Source organism: Sardina pilchardus, chromosome 8 (assembly GCF_963854185.1).
Source record: "Sardina pilchardus chromosome 8, fSarPil1.1, whole genome shotgun sequence".
Lineage (NCBI taxonomy): Eukaryota > Metazoa > Chordata > Actinopteri > Clupeiformes > Clupeidae > Sardina > Sardina pilchardus.
In genome coordinates, this window is record NC_085001.1 from 30,404,918 (window position 1) to 30,422,935 (window position 18,018).

An 18,018-nucleotide genomic window follows, 5' to 3' on the forward strand; every position below is an offset into this window, starting at 1 on the left:
GACCGAGTTGTGCTGCATGCATGGGTCGGTTCATATTCACTTCCGGAGGGGAAGAACTGTGAGCGCAGCAGAGCAGCGGCTGAAGAAGCACAGCTGGAGAGGCGAGGCGAGGCGAGGAGGCCAGGCAGCCCGCAGTAAAGAGAGTCGCTGTCTGCGGGGGGAATGGACCACGACTGATTAGGTAAAGGTGAGCCTGCAAACAAAAGACAGTCTCTGACATGCGTGATATTGTCGATTGTCAAGTAGCCCCTTGGAGCGGGTGTGTGTTTACGCGTTTCTTTCTTCCAATTTTACTTGACAGGCTAACGTTAGCCATTAATGCCAAACTGCTAACGTTAGCCAGGTAGCTAGCTAGTTCTGTTTAGCTTGAATTGTAACGTTAGCGCTGGTTGGCTAAGTGCGGTTAATGTTAGCTAGCTAGCAAAGTGGTTTAAGTAGGTAGTTTTGATTCGAAAGATCTCTGTACCTAGAGAAGACACCGAGCATTAATAATTCCCGACAACTTTTTAATGTTGTAGAATAGTGCAGATCATCATCTTGACAACTTATTTTTGCAAAACAATTTAGCTGCATAGCGAACTGTCTAGAATTCGTTACGGTAGGCTTGCTGTTGGGCCAGCTGCGTTTCTTTACGACTTGAGAGGGCCAGAAATGCTCAAGAAAAATAATCACTTCTGCCTTGCAACTTTCGCCCTCCCCACCCCTACATGGAGTCATTCGATGAGACGCACCAAGCAGCTTTAGCCAACCAACTTATCTTATCGGCTAGCTAATTAAACCTGTCTTAAGAAGCTTGTCAGTTGTTTCACAGTACTCAACGTCTTATCCTTTCTTAAAACGTTAGCTAAGTTATTAGCTTAATCGATGACAGGGCAGAGATTGACTTTGTCGCAGCCCGCTTACGGTAACGCTAGAGTTCATTCTAGGCTAATGCTATTACTAGCCAACAGCTAACTTCAATAGCAAATGTTAGCTATCATTAGCCAGCACTAGTGGTAATGTTATCTTTAGGCTATCACAACTTTACCAGCTGCCACAAGCACTTGGAAAAGTATTACTGACAAGTATAAGCAGTTGTCCTGGATTGCTTGCATACACTTTTGTGGGCTTTAACTTGTCTCTGTCCAGATGGATAGCATTTTTTTTGGCAAACGATTGCTAGCTAGCTAACTTGTTATGTAGGAGGTGCGTGTTGAAATTTGCGTGCAAAGGCTTGCCTATATCCCACTAGTCTTAACAGGCATATAGCAATTTTCGCAAAACATAATTAATTGACGAATAAATGCTAATGTATGAGTGAGTCGACGCACACTGTAAAAACCGCCTATCTTTGTGCTGTAGTTGTTAGGACTTCAAGCTAGTTTGGCTTTTGCCAGCTTGATTTGCATGACAGCATCTGGAATGCAGCGACCCCGTTTTTAAGAGAAACTCAACTGTGCCCTAACATACGTTGACGTTCCAACAGCACCTGTGCCAAAATGCTTGCAGGGCAGCATCGTAAAGCAGATGCCAATGGGTTGTCTTCTTTATGTGGATGTTCCAGACCCATAGTTCAGTTTCCTATGCGTTTTGCTTATTTGCTGATGTATGAATTTATACTTGGCATATATGGATTTGTGAATGATTGCAGTTATACTAAATGTTGTCTTTTGTTTGGCACATTTAAACATTGTTTGATCAGACTGGTATGAGTAAACTTTAATAAAAGCCTAGTTTTATAGCCAGGCAATTTTTCATTTTTGCTACAGACAGATCGATTGTTAAATGCCCATCTATCTGAGTTCAAAAGCCTATAGAGACTCAAAAGCAGACCAAGCTAGTACTGCCCATGTAACCCATCTGCAGCCATTGGGACGCTTTTAGAAGCAGAGACAAGTAACATCAAAGTTCAAAAGTGAACCAGGTTTGATCAGATATAGGCGCAAACAGCGCAACAGTTTCTTGTAAGCCATAAAGGTGGTCTAACCCCTGTTTAAGGTGAATTACTTGTTGTGTACTGTGCATTGAATGTTCTACTCAGGATGGGTCAAAGTGCCTGTGGTTGGCACCATGCCAGGCTGGGTTATATGATGCTCCTGAGAGCACCTGTGGTCGTATACAGACGCAAACAGCATTACTGGTTATTAGTCATGGCATGGTGCTATCCATTCAGACATTATAGGTGTGTTTGTGTCACATTCGCATTACCGTAGCTGAATGCTTCAGTCTTATGCAAATGAAAACGAGAAGAACGTGTCAGCCATTCATCATGTGATTTCAGCGTACACTGTACATGCTGAAACAGGAAAGCCATTGGAGCCCAATTTTCAGTCCAGCGTTGGTGGTGGTGTGCTGTCCGTGGTTTATGTATATGTTTATGTGTTTAGTTGTTTTTGTATGGTTATGGTTAAAGGATTTGGCAGACACTTTTGTAGAAGTGAGACTCCTTTTTATGACTAGGCCTAATGTTGTAGCACAAGTCTTTTGGTGCAGGTGTGTAAAGTTGAAGCACAAGCCTACTGATGCAGGTGTGCAATGTTGAAGCACAGGCCTCCTGATGCAGGCGTGTAAAGTTGAAGTACAAGCCTCCTGATGCAGGTGCCTAATGTTGTAGCACAGGCCTCCTGATGCAGGTGTGCAATGTTGAAGCACAGGCCTCCTGATGCAGGTGTGTAAAGTTGAAGCACAAGCCTCCTGATGCAGGTGCCTAATGTTGTAGCACAGGTCTCCTGATGCAGGTGTGTAATGTTAAAGCACAGGCCTCCTGATGCAGTTGTGTAACGTTAAAGCACAGGCCTCCTGATGCAGGTGTGCAATGTTAAAGCGCAGGCCTCCTGATGTGGGTGCAATGTGAAAGCACAGGCCTCCTGATGCTCTGGACCTCAATAGGCCGCTATGTCTCATGGATTAGAAGCGCTGCTGCTGTTTCTCCTAGATCAGGCACAGTGAGCATCTGACCCTGAAGTCATTGTGCCGGCTCTACGTCAGACCTGGTCCGAATTTGCCCCAGATTTGGGTCGCGTTTCCCAAAACACCAACTAAGTTTCTAACAGGTTAATGGCAACTAATGTTTTGGGACACGCACCCCTGGGTTGGACTTGGGCTACAGTAGGTTGTCCTCTTTGGTGTTCTATGGCGTGGCCCTGTCTGAAAGCGCTGTGTGTAGACCCGGGCAGAGAGGATAAAGCACCAGGGAACAAGCAACTGTTGTTTGCGATTGCTTTGCACCCGCTCAACCCGCTCTTTTATTGACCTGATTGTACTCTGTGTGAGCTGTAAAACTGTGTGTGTTCATAAAGCTAACTGTGGATCGCTCCGTGGCTATGTAAAGTTCCATAGCGCTATGCCTCCATAGCTACCCTTATGAAAGGAGTTGCTCTGCTGGCCTGCACGTACACACATATATACACACACACACCCAGACAGGTTTTGCTGTCTAGGTCTCCTCCTTATCCCAGTGATGTTCTCTCACTTTTTTGGAGGCAGCTACTACTTCCTCCAGTGAGCAGTCGGAGGATGGCTGAGGCTGTTCAGTGGCAGATTGAGATAAGACTGCCGTTATCAGAGTGAGAGGGGGATGTGGATTTTTACTGCTTGGGCTGGTGATCGAGGGGAAGCAGCTAACCGAGTAGTGTTTACTGGGTCTGGAGGCATTCCGTGGTGTTGTCATTTGGCCAAGTCCAATTTAACTGTGTGGGGATGGGGACCCAGGGAATAGCGAGGGGAGTGAGAGAGAGGCCGAGTCTGAGCCCGAGCCCAGTGCCGGAGTATTTTTATCTGCACTGATTGTGCTGTTCGGCAAACATGCAAAGCCTTATTTCCCCAGCCAGCACCGCACAGCGCTGAGCTGAACTGAGCCCAGCCTCAGTGCCGTCACTGGGTTTTTTTTCCTTTTTTTTTTTCTTTTTTTTTTTAATTATCCGCTTGAAGATGCTAAGTGATTTTCTTTTTGAAGTAGGCTGCCTCACTCAGCCTGGCGCTCCTCTCTCCCCCACCATCATCAAAATGGCTGCTCGCTATAGAAACCACCCATAAGTCTACGGCCCCTGTGGGACAAGCTCTGAGTTTGGCTCTGACAGGAAATGAGCGTGTGTCACTTTACAGAGAGCCCCTTTCGGAGGGCTGATCGGCTGATCGCCGGCTTTTGTCTCCGCCGTCATCTCATCACCACGGCGTTTCAGGACTGGAGCGAGTTGAGATGTTTGTTTTTAGGTGGAAGGCCTGTATGTAGGGCAGATGTCTTCAGGGACCAAGTGCCTGTGGCCTGGTGGAGGCAGAGGACATGCTAAGGACTGAGCTCTCTGCTTTGTCTGGAAACTTCAGCCTATTGAGGCCTCAATAGGAAATGAACTGGCAGCTGTGTTAAGTGTGTGTGTGTTGGTGTGTGCTGGCATGCGAGTGTGTCAAGGGCGTATGTTTGTCATACGCAGAGACATGTCCGTACCAATATATTGGGATGACAAAATTGTCCCTCCCAAAATGTTCGATTTTTGCATTATTTTTGCATACTCATTCCCAACGTGTCCTCATAGAGTGCACGTGTCCAGGACCGCCAGTTTAGACATGCTGTCATTTGCCTAAAACCGAAAGGGATTTATCTGACAGCGCAGGCTACTACTTGCGTTGGTGGCAGACACAGACGAGGCAAACAAGCAGGTGTGCCGGCAACGGTAAGTTATCTTGGCTCTCTGCCAGTGATGGTTGTGTCCCTAACAAAGCCATCAGAACATACACCCTCGGTTAGGGTGTGCTAACATGTTGCGGTGAGTTAGTGTGTGTGGTGTGTTGTTGTGTTATTGTGTGTTGCCAGAGCCTGATTACTCCACGGTTAGTCATATCTTAATCACCCTACACACCCACTTTCCTGAGAGGCAAAACGGATTCATGCCAACCGCCATCTCTTCTCCCCGAAGGGCGTATGGGCTACAGTGTGTGTGATACTCTCTCCAGAGTGCCCCAGCCCCTGCTGCTGCGCCCAGAGATCTGCGTTTAGCGGTTCTCCCTCTCTTCTTCAGTAGGCCTACTCCTCTGCATTTCTCTCTCTCTCTCTCTCGATCTCTCTCATTTTTCTTTTTTCATTTTTAGTTTGTCCTTTTCACCTTTCTCTCTCGCTGCAGCTCAAATTCAAATTCAGGATGCTTTATTGGCATGAGAAATAAAGCATTTGCATTGCCAAAGCAGTCCTACAAAGGATGGGGCTGGATAAAGAGATAAAGAAAGCTAAGTGTCCTTATAGACTTCTCTCCCCCCCTGTCTTGCTCATTTGCCCTTTCTTCTTTTCCAGCTCTCTCTTTTTCTCTGTCTCTCATCTCATTTGTCCTCTTTTCTCCTCCGTAGCTCTCTCTCTCTGGCTCTGTGTCATCTGTTCCCTTCTTTCTCCCCTCTGCCAGGGCCCTTGTTTAGTGGGCTTGGCAGCATTGGGTCCCTGCTCCCAGCCCTTTCTGCAGAATGGCCAAATTGCGGCTTACCTTGAAGCAGGCCTCTGCTGGCCTGAGCCCTGTCTCTCGGCCAGGCCAGCGCTACCGCTCTGCTGACTCCACGCTTCCCGCTGTGGCAATTCTCTTTAATGGACTGCGCAGCAGAAAGCCCTGTCCTGTCCTTGTGCGCTTTGCTAACAGGGAATCCCCCCCCTCCCATAGCCTCTCCAGCGCTAAGTAGTGGCAAGGAGCAGGCCAGGACGTCCAGGGGAGGTGAACGCTGGGCGCTGCAGTCAGACTTCTAATGGCCGTGCTGTTGTTGTTCTGCTCCTCACTGTGAGACCGCGGAGCCACACAGGCTCGGTATGGATACATGACGGCAAAACGAAAAGCATTCTTTGTTCTTTGTGGCCGTGTCGCGATACGTGGAAATCGTTTGACAGACAGGACTGGTCAGCTAGTTAGCTAACTAGCCAGCTAGTTGGCTATCTAGTTACTTATTGTTTTATGTCATAACTTGCACTCCAGCAAAGTAAGCCCCTGATTATCCTAGAGACCAGCAACAACAGCAACCCCTTACAAAACCATACAGGCTTTGCCCTGGCCTGCAGTGTTGACCAAAACACTTATCTGAAATGGGATAGTGCTGCATGTTAAAGGGATAGTTCGGGTTTTAAGACACGAAGTTATATGGGTTCCCTGTCAGCAACGTTGTGCATCAGCACTGACTTACCCCCCGACAGCGTCCTGTGAGCCGAGATCCAGCCGGTTTTTGATCGTTTTTGATGCCGGACTATTTTCTTCAGCAAGTTTCTGGGGTCACGAAAGTAAAGTGTTTTTCTTCTCAAAACCATGTGCGTTCAACAGAGTGATATATTTGCACCACAAAAACGTTGTCCAGCTGTCAGTAGCGCGCAGTGATAGGAATCGCGAAAAATAAGTAAGTGATAACGAGGTTTGAATTTTTGACTGGACAACGTTTTTGTGGTGCAAATATATCACTCTTTTGAACACATATGGTTTTGAGAAGAAAAACACTTTACTTTCGTGACCCCAGAAACTTGCCGGACTACTTTCTTCAGCATCAAAAACCGGCTGGATCTCGGCTCACAGGACGCTGTTGCGGGGTAAGTCAGTGCTGATGCACAACGTTGCTGACGGGGAACCCATATAACTTCGTGTCTTAAAACCCGAACTATCCCTTTAAAGCTAAATAGCTAAAGCATTTCGGTACAGGGCCAGAACCGCACACTAAAGCATTCCTGAGGGCTAGCATCACACTGGGCTAGCCTCACACACTAGAGCTAACAAATGTAGTTTTTTTTTAACAGGGCTACCACCACTAGCAAAAACAATTATGTACAGGGCTAGGCATCACAACCATCACACGCTAAAACTAAAAAAGTAAAACACTAAAGCTAAAAGCTAAAGCATTTCTGAACAGAGTTAGCAGCACCAAGCACTTAAGCATAGTGTTCAGGGCTATAGCATTTCTGTACAGGGCTACCATGATAAAGTATTTCTGTAAATGGTTACCATTACATGCTAAAGCTACTCGCCAATGCTACAAGCCAAAACATTTCTGAACAGGGATACCACCACATGCTTAAGCTACATGCTAAAGCTACAAGCCAAAGCATTTCTGAACAGGGATACCACCACATGCTTAAGCTACATGCTAAAGCTACAAGCCAAAGCATTTCTGAAGAGGGCTACCACCACAGGGTAAAGCTAAGAGGTAAAGCATTTCAGTACAAGGCTAGCAGCACATGCTAAAGCTAAAAGCTAAAGCATATTTGAACTGGGCTAGCACCACATGCGTTTCTGAACATTTGATCTACATGCATAGTAGGGCTGGGTAGATTTGTTTTAGGAAAATAAATGTTCTCTTTAAATAGGTTATGTACACAAAAGGCTCTCGGCACACTCTGGTGGAGCCAGGTGTATTTGAACCTGCCGCTATTGTTAAAGTAGTTGGTGTCTACACGGACCTGGTTGGGTGTTGCAGTAGGGGCTCCACCAGAAATAAATGAGCGACAGGAAGAGCCTTTGGTGCACCTAATCTGTTCCGTGGCTTAACTGTATCCTGCTGCTGATGGGCAGCAAACTTAAGCAGGATCTGATGTCAAAAGTAATGGAGCTCGTTAGTGAGGTCATCCATCAGCAGGATCTGATGTCAAAAGTAATGGAGCTCGTTAGTGAGGTCATCCATCAGCAGGATCTGATGTCAGAAGTAATGGAGCTCGTTAGTGAGGTCATCCATAAGCAGGATCTGATGTCAGAAGTAACGGAGCTTGTTAGTGAGGTCATCCATGAGCATAGAGGTTAAAGGGACATTCACACCAAGAACGATAACTATAACTATAACTTTAAATATAACCATAACAATAAAAGCATCCACACTGACCGACGATAAGGAAAGTCTCTCCTCGTGTTAATGCATGCATGTTATCATTCTTGGTGTGAATCGTAAATTTGGTATTATGTGAATTCATGTTGTTTTAGGCTGTATCTCTCAGCCCTAAAGCATAGTTCTGCTGGTCATTGCCTAGGCCTGTATGTTGCAAGCCTGTGAAGAGAAGGCTTTACTCTTATTTTTGCATTCGTGTCTGGGCAGGCATTGCAATCAATAAAGTTACAGCGCTGTGAAACTGCTGGACTGATTGCTTCAGTGCTTGCGTGACTGAAGGTAATGGCTTTATCAGCTAAGGTTATAATAAGAGATGATATTTATTATTTTCTCTTTTATAATTATTTCTTTCCCCTCCAGACCTGCTTGTTTTTCACTAGTATTAACCAAAAAAAAAAGAACATTTTTTTTTATTTCTTTTGATTATTTCATTTTATTTATTTATCTACTTTCACTTGCATGTTTTAAAGTTCACTGATTATTGCTATAATATGCTTTGATAACACAAGTGCTCTTGTCATGTCAATAAAGCTTTTTTTAATTTGAATTTGAGAGAGAGAGAGAGAGAGGTTTTTTTTGGCTAGATGGCTTCTGGCTAGACGGACTCTGGCTCTGATAGGGCGAAGAGGGTATGCCAGTGTGTGTATATGTAGAAAGGTCACTTGTGATTGAGGCCCGCCACTGACTGCGTGGAACTGAACCTTAGAATAACCAGATCCAGCCACCGGCACTGGCCTGTGGAGACACACACACACACACACACGGTTTTCCCGTCTGCGTGGCGAGCAAGGGTTGGGTTTGTGACCATGCCAGGAAACCTCAGCTGACCTGGGACAGGTTGCACCCGATGACCTTAAGCACTCTGCCGCTATCAGAGCTGTGTGTGTGTGTGTGAGGGGGAGGAGAGTAGCTGCCCCTGGTGGCACATGGCAGTTGTTGGCGCCCGGGCTTTTACATGCCTGTTGACACGGTGGCCAGTTTTATCAGGCCTCTATCTGTGGCTCTGGTGAGACCCACAGGCTACACGCAGACACTCCACAGCCAAGTGTGTACAGTGTGTGAGAGAGACTGAGAAAGAGTGTGAGGGAAAAGTGAAAGATGCTATCAGATTTATGTGTTTATGTTTGTCAGGCTGATATCCAATAACCAGTTTGTCCATACATGAAATGAGTCAGTGCAGCTCTGACACACACACACACACGCACGCACCCAGACATACATATCTCCCATCCCATGCAGTTGAAGAGTTGCCAGCTTTTGGGGGTGTGGGGATGCCAGAGAGAAGGATGAAGACACAGACAAAGAGAAGAAGTGAAAAGAAACAGAAAGGAGAAGAAGAGAGTCAGAAAAAAGGAGGGAGAGAGAGAGATTGACAGAAGGATAAGAGAGTGATTGAAAAAGAAGCTGAAAGACAAGAAGAGAAAATGAAAAGATAGGAAGAGAAGAAAAAGGGTGGAGAGAGGGAGGATAAAGAGAGAGAAGTGAAGTGGTGGACAGTGAGGCAGAGAAGGGGGAGACTGTGTGGGTGTGGGTGTGTGTGTGTGTGTATGTGTTTTTGTGTGTGGAGAGAGGGAGAGTACATTCTCTGGCAGGCTGACAGTAGCCGGTTCAGTTCGGTACACTTTGGCACCACATCTCATCCTGCTGGACACTGTGTGTGTGTGTGTGTGTGTGTGTGAGTGAGTCTGCCTGCCTGCGCATATGTCAGTATGTGTTCACTTCGATGCACTCTGGCACCACATCTCATGTTGCTGGACTGTGTGTGTGTCTGTGTGTCTGTGTGTGTGTGTGCGCGCGCGCACACACGCTCGCATTGCCGTGGCAGTGGTGTACTGACAAGCTAGTGTAGCATGGTAGGAAGATCCATGGTGATCTTGCGTTAGTACGTGTGTTTGCTGTCGGCGTTTAAAGAGGCGCTCAGCTGAGTGGAGGCCAGAGGAGGAGACGTGTCCACCATGTTCGTCCATCTTCCAGCATACCAGTCCTTCGTGCAGATCGAAGTATGTGTCCAGTTTATAACTTTAACTCACAACAACAACAACAGCAACAACATTTTGATGTTCCTAACAGTTCTATGTCCGTTTGGCAACCTTTGACTTAGACACACACACACACACACACACACACACACACACACTGTTGACCAATAGGCCGTGTGTGTACCGGGATGTGTTCAGAGACAGGATCATGCTGTGAAAATGCCGTCCCGCTGCAATCTTGGCTCACACAGGACCGTGTGTGTTCAGCTCAGTACAAATAGCATCGAGAGGTCATCTGTACTCCTCTCTTTCTTTCTTTCTCTTTCTCTCTCTCTCTCTCTCTCTCTCTCACACACACACACACACACACACACACACACACACACACACACACACACACACACTCTCACTCTCACTAGTCTTTCAGTTAATTTCTGTATTTTCTATGTTTCAGTTTCTCTCTCTTTATTTCTTCTTCCTCTTTCTGCCCCCCCCTACCTGAGGTGTCATGTTTTTCACTCCTACACACACATTACACACACACACACACACACACACACACACACACACACACACAAAAGTTCATAGTTGTAACTGAGTTGGTCTCTATAACCAGGATTTATTTTATTGCGCAGAAAATATAAATGATGATACTGTCATGCAATCAGTTGGCTACAGTGCAGTGAAGAGTTTGGGCTATTTAAGTGAAGTGGAGCAATTTCATTTACAAACCAGTTAACCCAGCCTCTATTTCTTGTAGCCTAGGCCTACCTGCTCGCTGCAGTTTAAATAGAGAACATTCACCTTTGCAGTATGCTGCAGAATCCTTTATTATACTACAGATTATCTCTCTACTACTGGCGGATTTATCAAATGGGTGCTCTCCTTTCGTCCTCCTTCAAATTAGGCTGCATGTGGTTCGGTGCAGAGCCATTTGAGTGAATTAGCCTTTGCGATTGACTACGTCGTGGTAAATAGGCTGCAGGTAGCTCGGTGCAGAGCCATTTGTATAAACTAGTGTTTGCGATTGACAACATTGGGACAAGTAAACTGTATTTGCCGAGTTAACCTCAATGCTTCAACGTTGAACAAAGCTGTGGAGGCTACACCATGCCAGCCTGCATGAACGGTAACCCGTGTTTGGGTTATCCAGTAAGTGGAACTAATTACTGAGATTTGAATTGTAATTCGTTACCTTACTTATACCCAGTAAAGGATATAATTACAGTACCTCCAACACTGCACACACACACACAGACACATAGACACATACACACACGCACTCTGCTGTGTGGTGCCAGGCTGAGACATATGGTGGGCTGGACAGGTGTGTTGGCAAGTGCAGGCAATCGGAGAAAGTGTTTACGTACCCAAACTGCTGACTGACGCACAGAGCAGCAGACCGCACAGGAATGCCCAAGATGGGGGGGGGGGGTGATAGAGAGAGAGAAATGTGGGGTGAAAGAGAGACTGAAGGAGGGCAAAAACATGGAGATGTGAGGGAATAAGAGAGAGAAATGTGGGGTGAAAGAGAGACTGAAGGAGGGCAAAAACATGGAGATGTGAGGGAATAAACAGTAGAAGCAAAGATTGGGGGGGGGGGGTGATAGAGAGAGAGAAATGTGGGGTGAAAGAGAGACTGAAGGAGGGCAAAAACATGGAGATGTGAGGGAATAAACAGTAGAAGCAAAGATGGGGGGGGGGGGGGCGGTGGGGGGGGCGCAGGAGGGGGTTCAGCAAAACTAGGAGAGGTGAAATTTGGAGTAAAGGAATCAAAGGAGTTGTGTGTTTGAGCTGCAAATTAAATTTCTGTCAACACTATTGTACGCATCATTACCCTGCGTATAAACACACACACACACACACACACACACACTGCTGCTCCTGGTAACAGCTTTACATATCAGCCCAGAAGTGGCCTGTTATGTCTATTTTTAAAAATGAAAGCACTTTACAATGCAAATGCGCCTTCTTTTTTCAGAAAATGTGCAGCGTCTGCACTTGTGCACGTGCCCAAACACACACGCACACATGTATACATGCACGCACGCACACACACACACACACATACATACGTATGCACACACACACACACACACACACACACAAAATACACACATACATACGTATGCAAACACACACACACACCGTTGGCCCTATGTTGAGGAAGGGTTCTCGTGCATTGGGAGCTGATTATGTGCCAGTGTTTTGTGGGGCGTTCGCCCGCTGGTCTCAGATCTGTGCTGCTTGTGCCAGCAGGATGTTCCACTACAGATTAAACATCTGGCTGTGTTTTTTACATGTGTGTGTGTGTATGTGTGTGTGTAAAAGGAGCCTATGTTTTAATGGACAGTTGTTTTTATGCCTACTTATTCGTGTGTGTGTGTGTGTGTGTGAAAGGAGCCTATGTTATAATGGACAGTTGTTTTTATGCTTACTTATTTGTTTGTGTGTGAGGAGTCAATGTTTTAATAGCCAGTTGTTTTTTATGCTTACTTATTTGTGGGTGTGTTGTTTGTTCCTGTGCAGGCACTTAAAGTGTTAATGTTTGTGTATGTAGTGGTGAGGTTGGTAGTGGTGTGTACGTGTTTGAGTCAGTGTTTTTATGTGTGTGCATGCATATCTCACTACGTTTGAGTGTGTGTGTGTGTGTGTGAGGCCCAGGGTTGGGTGGGATTAACTGTTGCTCTGCTTGGCAGGCGTGCGTGTGTGTGTGTGTGTGTGTGTGTGTGTGTGTCCGTCCTGTTCCCTGGTGGTCAGTGGCTCCTCAGCCCCACATCACATCACTGTAAAACTGGCCAGCTGTTCCTCCTTTACACAACCTCAGCAGTGTTACGGAGCAGTCCCTGGGTACCCTGGGTACACACCACCCTGCGTGTGTGTGTGTGTGTGTGTGTGTGTGTGTGTGTGTGTGTGTGTGTGTGTGGGTGGGTGTGTGAGTTAGTTTCTCCCTTTTTCTCAACACTTCAGCAGGGTTTCAGCACTGCCCCGGTGTTTTTGTGTGTTCCCTCTTCTATAAAACCCTAACATTATTTCAGCGCTGTGTGTCCATCAATGTATCTGAACCTTTGAGGCCGCGTGCGTGCGTGCACATTTCCTCACCCAAAATACCGTAAATAACTAAGTAAGCAATAACTAAGTGAGAGGTGATGCTACTGTAGGTCTAACGTGACTTTGCTTACAGATTGGCGTGAAATCATGCTCTCACAAAACGCTGTTATCTTAACTGGGCCAACATCACTCTACGGTTGCCTTCAAGCAAGCAAAACGATGCTTTGAACGTTATGAGAATATTAAAATGCGGGATATTTTACAAGAAAATACTGAAATGCTGAAGTCAGTGGGAAAAGAGCTGAAATACGTGAGAAACCCGGAACAATCGGGAGTGTTGACAGCTATGCAGAAAGCTCTGGTCACCTGCAGGGATAGTGTTGGAACCAAATGTCCAAATCCTCTGTGATTATTTTCAACTGACTTTCTCTCTGTCTCCTCTCCTCCCCCTTCTCCTTCTCTCTCATCTCTCCTTCACACTCCTTTGTCCTCTCCTCTCCTCCCTCTCTCCTCACCTCCATCCTTCTCTCCTCTCCTCTCCTCTCCTCTCCTCTCCTCACCTCCATCCTTCTCCTCTCCTCTCCTCTCCTCCCTCTCTCCTCTCCCTCTCTCTCTCCTCTCCCTCTCTCTCTCCTCCTCTCCTCTCCCTCTCTCCTCCACCTCCAGGCTGTCCTTGTCACAGGTGAGACCCTCGGCGGTGCAGCAGGCGCAGGTGCAGCAGGTGCCGGAGCAGCAGCAGGAGCAGCGGGCCGAGCGGCAGCGAGCGTGGCGTCGTCGTCGCCGCGTGAGATGGACGAGGCGGGCGCGGGCGTGGTCGGCGGCTACGTGGAGTTCGACGTGCCCGAGTTCAGCAGCGGCGTGCTCAGCCAGCTCAACGAGCTGCGTCTGCAGGGCAAGCTGTGCGACATCGTGGTGCACATCCAGGGCCAGCCCTTCCGCGCGCACAAGGCCGTGCTGGCGGCCAGCTCGCCGTACTTCCGCGACCACTCGGCGCTGGGCACCATGAGCGGCCTGTCCATCTCGGTCATCAAGAGCCCCGAGGTGTTCGAGCAGCTGCTGGCCTTCTGCTACACGGGCCGCATGGCGCTGCGCCTGCGCGACATCGTCAGCTTCCTGACCGCCGCCAGCTTCCTGCAGATGCAGGCCGTCATCGACAAGTGCACGCAGATCCTCGAGAGCCTGCACTCCAAGATCCACCTGCCGCCCGGCGTCGCCATGGCCACGGAGGCGGCGCTGGCGCTGCACCATCGCCACGCGACGGCCTCGGACGAGGAGACGTCGCCGCCGCCACCCGGAGAGGGGTCGTCCGGCTCGTCCCGGGCCAGCCAGAACGGCGTGAAGGACGGCGGCCTGTTCCTCAACCCCACGCAGATCTCGCCGCCGTACTACTCGCGCGCGCGGCCGACGCACGCGCCCACGCGCCACCTCATCGCCCACCACCAGGGGGCGCAGGAGGAGGGCCAGTCGGACCGCGGCAGCAGCGACGGCGCCGCCTCGGAGCAGGACGCCTCCATGGAGGGCGAGACGGAGCAGGTGGAGCTGATCGGGCGCGACGGCCAGGTGACCGACGTCCACGTCAAGCTGGAGAAGACGGAGCGGCCCAGCCAGTCGGACAGCTCGTCCACCACGGGCGACGACGGCTACCACACGGAGCTGGTGGACGGCGAGCAGGTGCTGGCGGTCAGCGTGGGCTCGTACGGGCCGGTGCTCGCGGCGCCGCCCGGCGGCTACTCGTACGCGGCGGCCGCGGCCGGCCTCGCGTCCCCGTGCTTCCTCGGCCTGGCGCCCAGCCCGTCCCCGTCCCGCTCGCTGCTCAGCGGCTTCCGCGGGGGCCGGGCGCGCTCCAAGCGGGCGCTGCCCTTGCCCGCCGAGGTGCTGAGCCAGCTGAAGAGCGGCGGCGCGGGCGCGGGCGAAGAGGCGGGCGAGGGCGCGGGGGCGTTCGAGGGCGACGCGCGCGAGCACAGCCTGCGCGGGCAGCAGTGGTACCCCTACAACGAGCGGCTGATCTGCATCTACTGCGGCAAGTCCTTCAACCAGAAGGGCAGCCTGGACCGCCACATGCGCCTCCACATGGGCATCACGCCCTTCGTCTGTAAGTTCTGCGGCAAGAAGTACACGCGCAAGGACCAGCTGGAGTACCACATCCGCGGGCACACAGACAACAAGCCCTTCCACTGCCAGCTGTGTGGCAAGTGCTTCCCCTTCCAGGGCACCCTCAACCAGCACCTGCGCAAGAAGCACATGGGCGCCACGCCCGACAGCGCAGCCAATCACGGCGCCCTCTCCCCCGAGCCCCTGGACGGAGCGGGCGTCGGCGGCGGCAGTGCCAGGGGGAGCGTCGGCGGGGGCAACAGCAGCAGCAGAGACGCCGACGAGGGCTCGGAGAGCGGGGTGCCCGCCGCCGCCTTCGGGGAGACCTACGGCGAGGAGCCGCCCGGCAACGACCACGGCGACGAGAGCGCCCGCCGCAGCCCCGAGTAGAACCGCCACGGCAACCAGACGCGACTTCAGGAAGGAGAGAACGAGAGAGCGAAGAGGAGGAGGAGAAAGAGAGAAGGGAATGTGAAGAGGGTGCGGCTGCTCTTCGCTTGGATGCTTCTTCTCCTCTCAGGAAGCTTTAAGAGTCGATCTTGTTTTTTTTTTTCTTTTGTTTTGTTACAAAATCAGCTTGTGGGTGGAAAGTGAACCTCCCTTTCGGCGTTTTTATGTGTGTTCATGTTTGTCAAACAACAGAATTTTAGAGATTTCCTCTTTTTTTTTTGGTCCCAAAAGTAGATTTGTGTTGAAAGGGATGGAAATGTGTAGTCTGACAGGAGAGGCCAGATAATCACAACCTCCTCTGAAATCATTGCGAACTTGTTTTTTTTATTATATATATATATATATATCTATACATATATATATATATATAAATCTAAATCTATCTCTATATATATATATCTATATTTCCATTTAAAGTGCATATTTACAGAGTAATATAGGCATGTTGCAATAAGGAATAATGTGAAAGCTCGATAAGATGTTTGCCATGACACATGTCCACCTGGCTTTGCACAGTCGAGCCGCGGAAGGTCGCTCGTTCTCCACCAATAATGTTTTTTTTTTTTTTTTTTTTTTTTTTTTTCAGCCAGTGCAAAGCTTTGAGTGACGCGTCCATTCAATACCTCATGACACAACATACCATACTCATAACAGTATTTTACAAGTTCAGAACACAAGACTCAGAACTCCCACCTGAGTTCTACCTCATCACCAACCGATACCGTAACTCAACAGGACTCAACGGGGGCTGGCGGTCGTCTGCTACCGCGGCCCCTTCAAATGCATATCTGCGTGCGTGCGGAAAACGCTTGGTTTAGCTATTTTTTAGAGTCTGTCTTGTTTCACATTGCCAAACAGTGGGCCAGAGCCTCCTCTCTTTTGAAGCCTTTATTTCCTTCGGTGAAGTAGCCTGGTCGCTGGCCAGTGGCGTTCAATGTGGGATTGTGGGATTGCGGCCGCCGCGTCAGGAGGGCCAGGACAAAATGGAGAAGGGAGGGGAACGGAGAGAAGGTAAACAATCAACCGAGAGACCTCTACTCTGAGCGAGCCTGTCAGGGCCACGCCAGCAGTTTTTAATGTTTATACTTTCAAAAAAAAACAAAAAAAAACAAACATGTCCAGTTGGTAGCAAGAACCAAGTTTTCCTCATGATGAACAACTAATCAATGCACAAACAACTCCGTTTATCTGCCTCAGTTTCTCACTCAACTCAGAAATAACTCTGCTCTCTCACACACACACACACACACACACAGTCACACTCACACTCAGCCATTTTATCCAACACTCTCTCGGTTTTTAGTGGTGGTGTTGCCTCAGTTTTGTCATGATTATAACGTATGTTTTCTACGCTCCTATATCGGCATTTAGAACACTTCAGCTTATTCTTACAGCTCAGAGCACACTCTTCAGTCTCGCACCCTGGGCGTCTAATCAGCTTCATTGTCATGACGATAAGAAAGAGAGAGAAAAAGAGTCTCTTCCGGGCTGACCTTCGTCAGGTGTTTTTTTGTTTCTGTTTTGTTTTTTCTTTGTAACGCTTCCTATTGAACTTACTGGTGTAGTTTCTGCGTAGTGTTGGTCGGGTCCAGTTGGGATGGCGGGTCGAACCGGACCAGACCGCTAGCCCCTCCAGAGAGGTTCCGACCCGCACACTAACGGTGCACTTTGTCAAGCTGGGCCCGTGGGCAAGCACTGAATGTGGATTCAGACTATGGTGCTAAAGATGATACAAGATGATGATGATGATGATATGGATGTTGATTAGGTATGTGTGAGTGTGTGTGTGTGTGTTCGTTCGTTTGTTTATTTGTCCTCACGTTGAGATCAAATCCCTGTTCTTTTTCAGATACTGTATGTGGAAGTGAATGTCAGTCTGCAGAAGGGTGGCATGTGTTGGGTCGGGTGCTCCCTCAGACCAACGCCCAGCTCCTCCAGACCCTCGCTCTGCCCAGTCACAGAGGGGTAACCCAAGCCAGCCTTATGCGTCAGCGCCCAGAAGGGCAGGGGTAGGGGTAGGGGCAACTGGCAGGGAAGGGGTAGGGGTAGCTGACAAAAAAAATGTCCGCTCTGTGGGGCAGAAATACTGTTGGTTGGCTTCATTAGAGAATCAATATTGTCAGCATGTTCTTTGTGAGTGTGTGTGGGAGGGAGGGAGGGAGGGAGAGAGAGGGAGCGAGGAAAACTGGAGGAGAGAAAGAGCACTTTGCCTTGCCTCCATCTGAGAGAAGGATTAAGGCATTAATAAGGCGGAATTAAGGAATTAAGAACTCCTCTCTAATTTCCTGTGTGGGAGCTGGGAGCTGGTTGGAGACGTGAACGTGCGGATATGAGCGGTTCTATGCGGTTCTCCGGGGTTCTGTGCTGGTCTTATTGACGGAGCAGCTGCCCGAGGCTCTGGCGCAGTGTCCTCGGTGTTCTGCTCTTGAGGGCTCGGAGTCGCCCAGGGTCACAGCTGAAGGTCACAGGTTGCACCCCATAATACCTCCACACTCGGATGACGTATGTCTCCCATGGCAACAGAGCCGTTATCACCTGGTCATTCCCTTGACCATCTCTCTCTGACCATGTCCCTTGTGAGCCGACTTCAAGGCTTATCTACCTGTGGCCATAGAACAACGACATTGTTCTGTATTTGTTT

The 18,018-nt window shown here is 48.9% G+C and overlaps 1 protein-coding gene across 2 annotated transcripts; it reads left to right on the forward strand.

The window, feature by feature from the left end:
• The first annotated feature begins 49 nt into the window (after positions 1–49).
• zbtb34 (zinc finger and BTB domain containing 34) lies at positions 50–17,390 on the forward strand. 2 transcript variants are annotated; one of them, XM_062543544.1, is made up of 2 exons: positions 50–187; positions 13,503–17,390. In XM_062543544.1, the coding sequence occupies exon 2, from the start codon at positions 13,626–13,628 to the stop codon at positions 15,315–15,317; it is 1,692 nt and encodes a 563-aa protein (XP_062399528.1). In that variant the 5' UTR covers positions 50–187; positions 13,503–13,625; the 3' UTR covers positions 15,318–17,390. The 2 variants fall into 2 exon arrangements, with proteins under 2 accessions (XP_062399528.1, XP_062399527.1); XM_062543543.1 differs by having other exon boundaries at positions 57–181.
• The last annotated feature ends 628 nt before the right edge of the window (positions 17,391–18,018 follow it).

Bases quoted from the DNA above. Each gene is read 5' to 3' on its own strand.
- zbtb34 (XM_062543544.1), top strand. From the start codon at position 13,626: ATGGACGAGGCGGGCGCGGGCGTGGTCGGCGGCTACGTGGAGTTCGAC.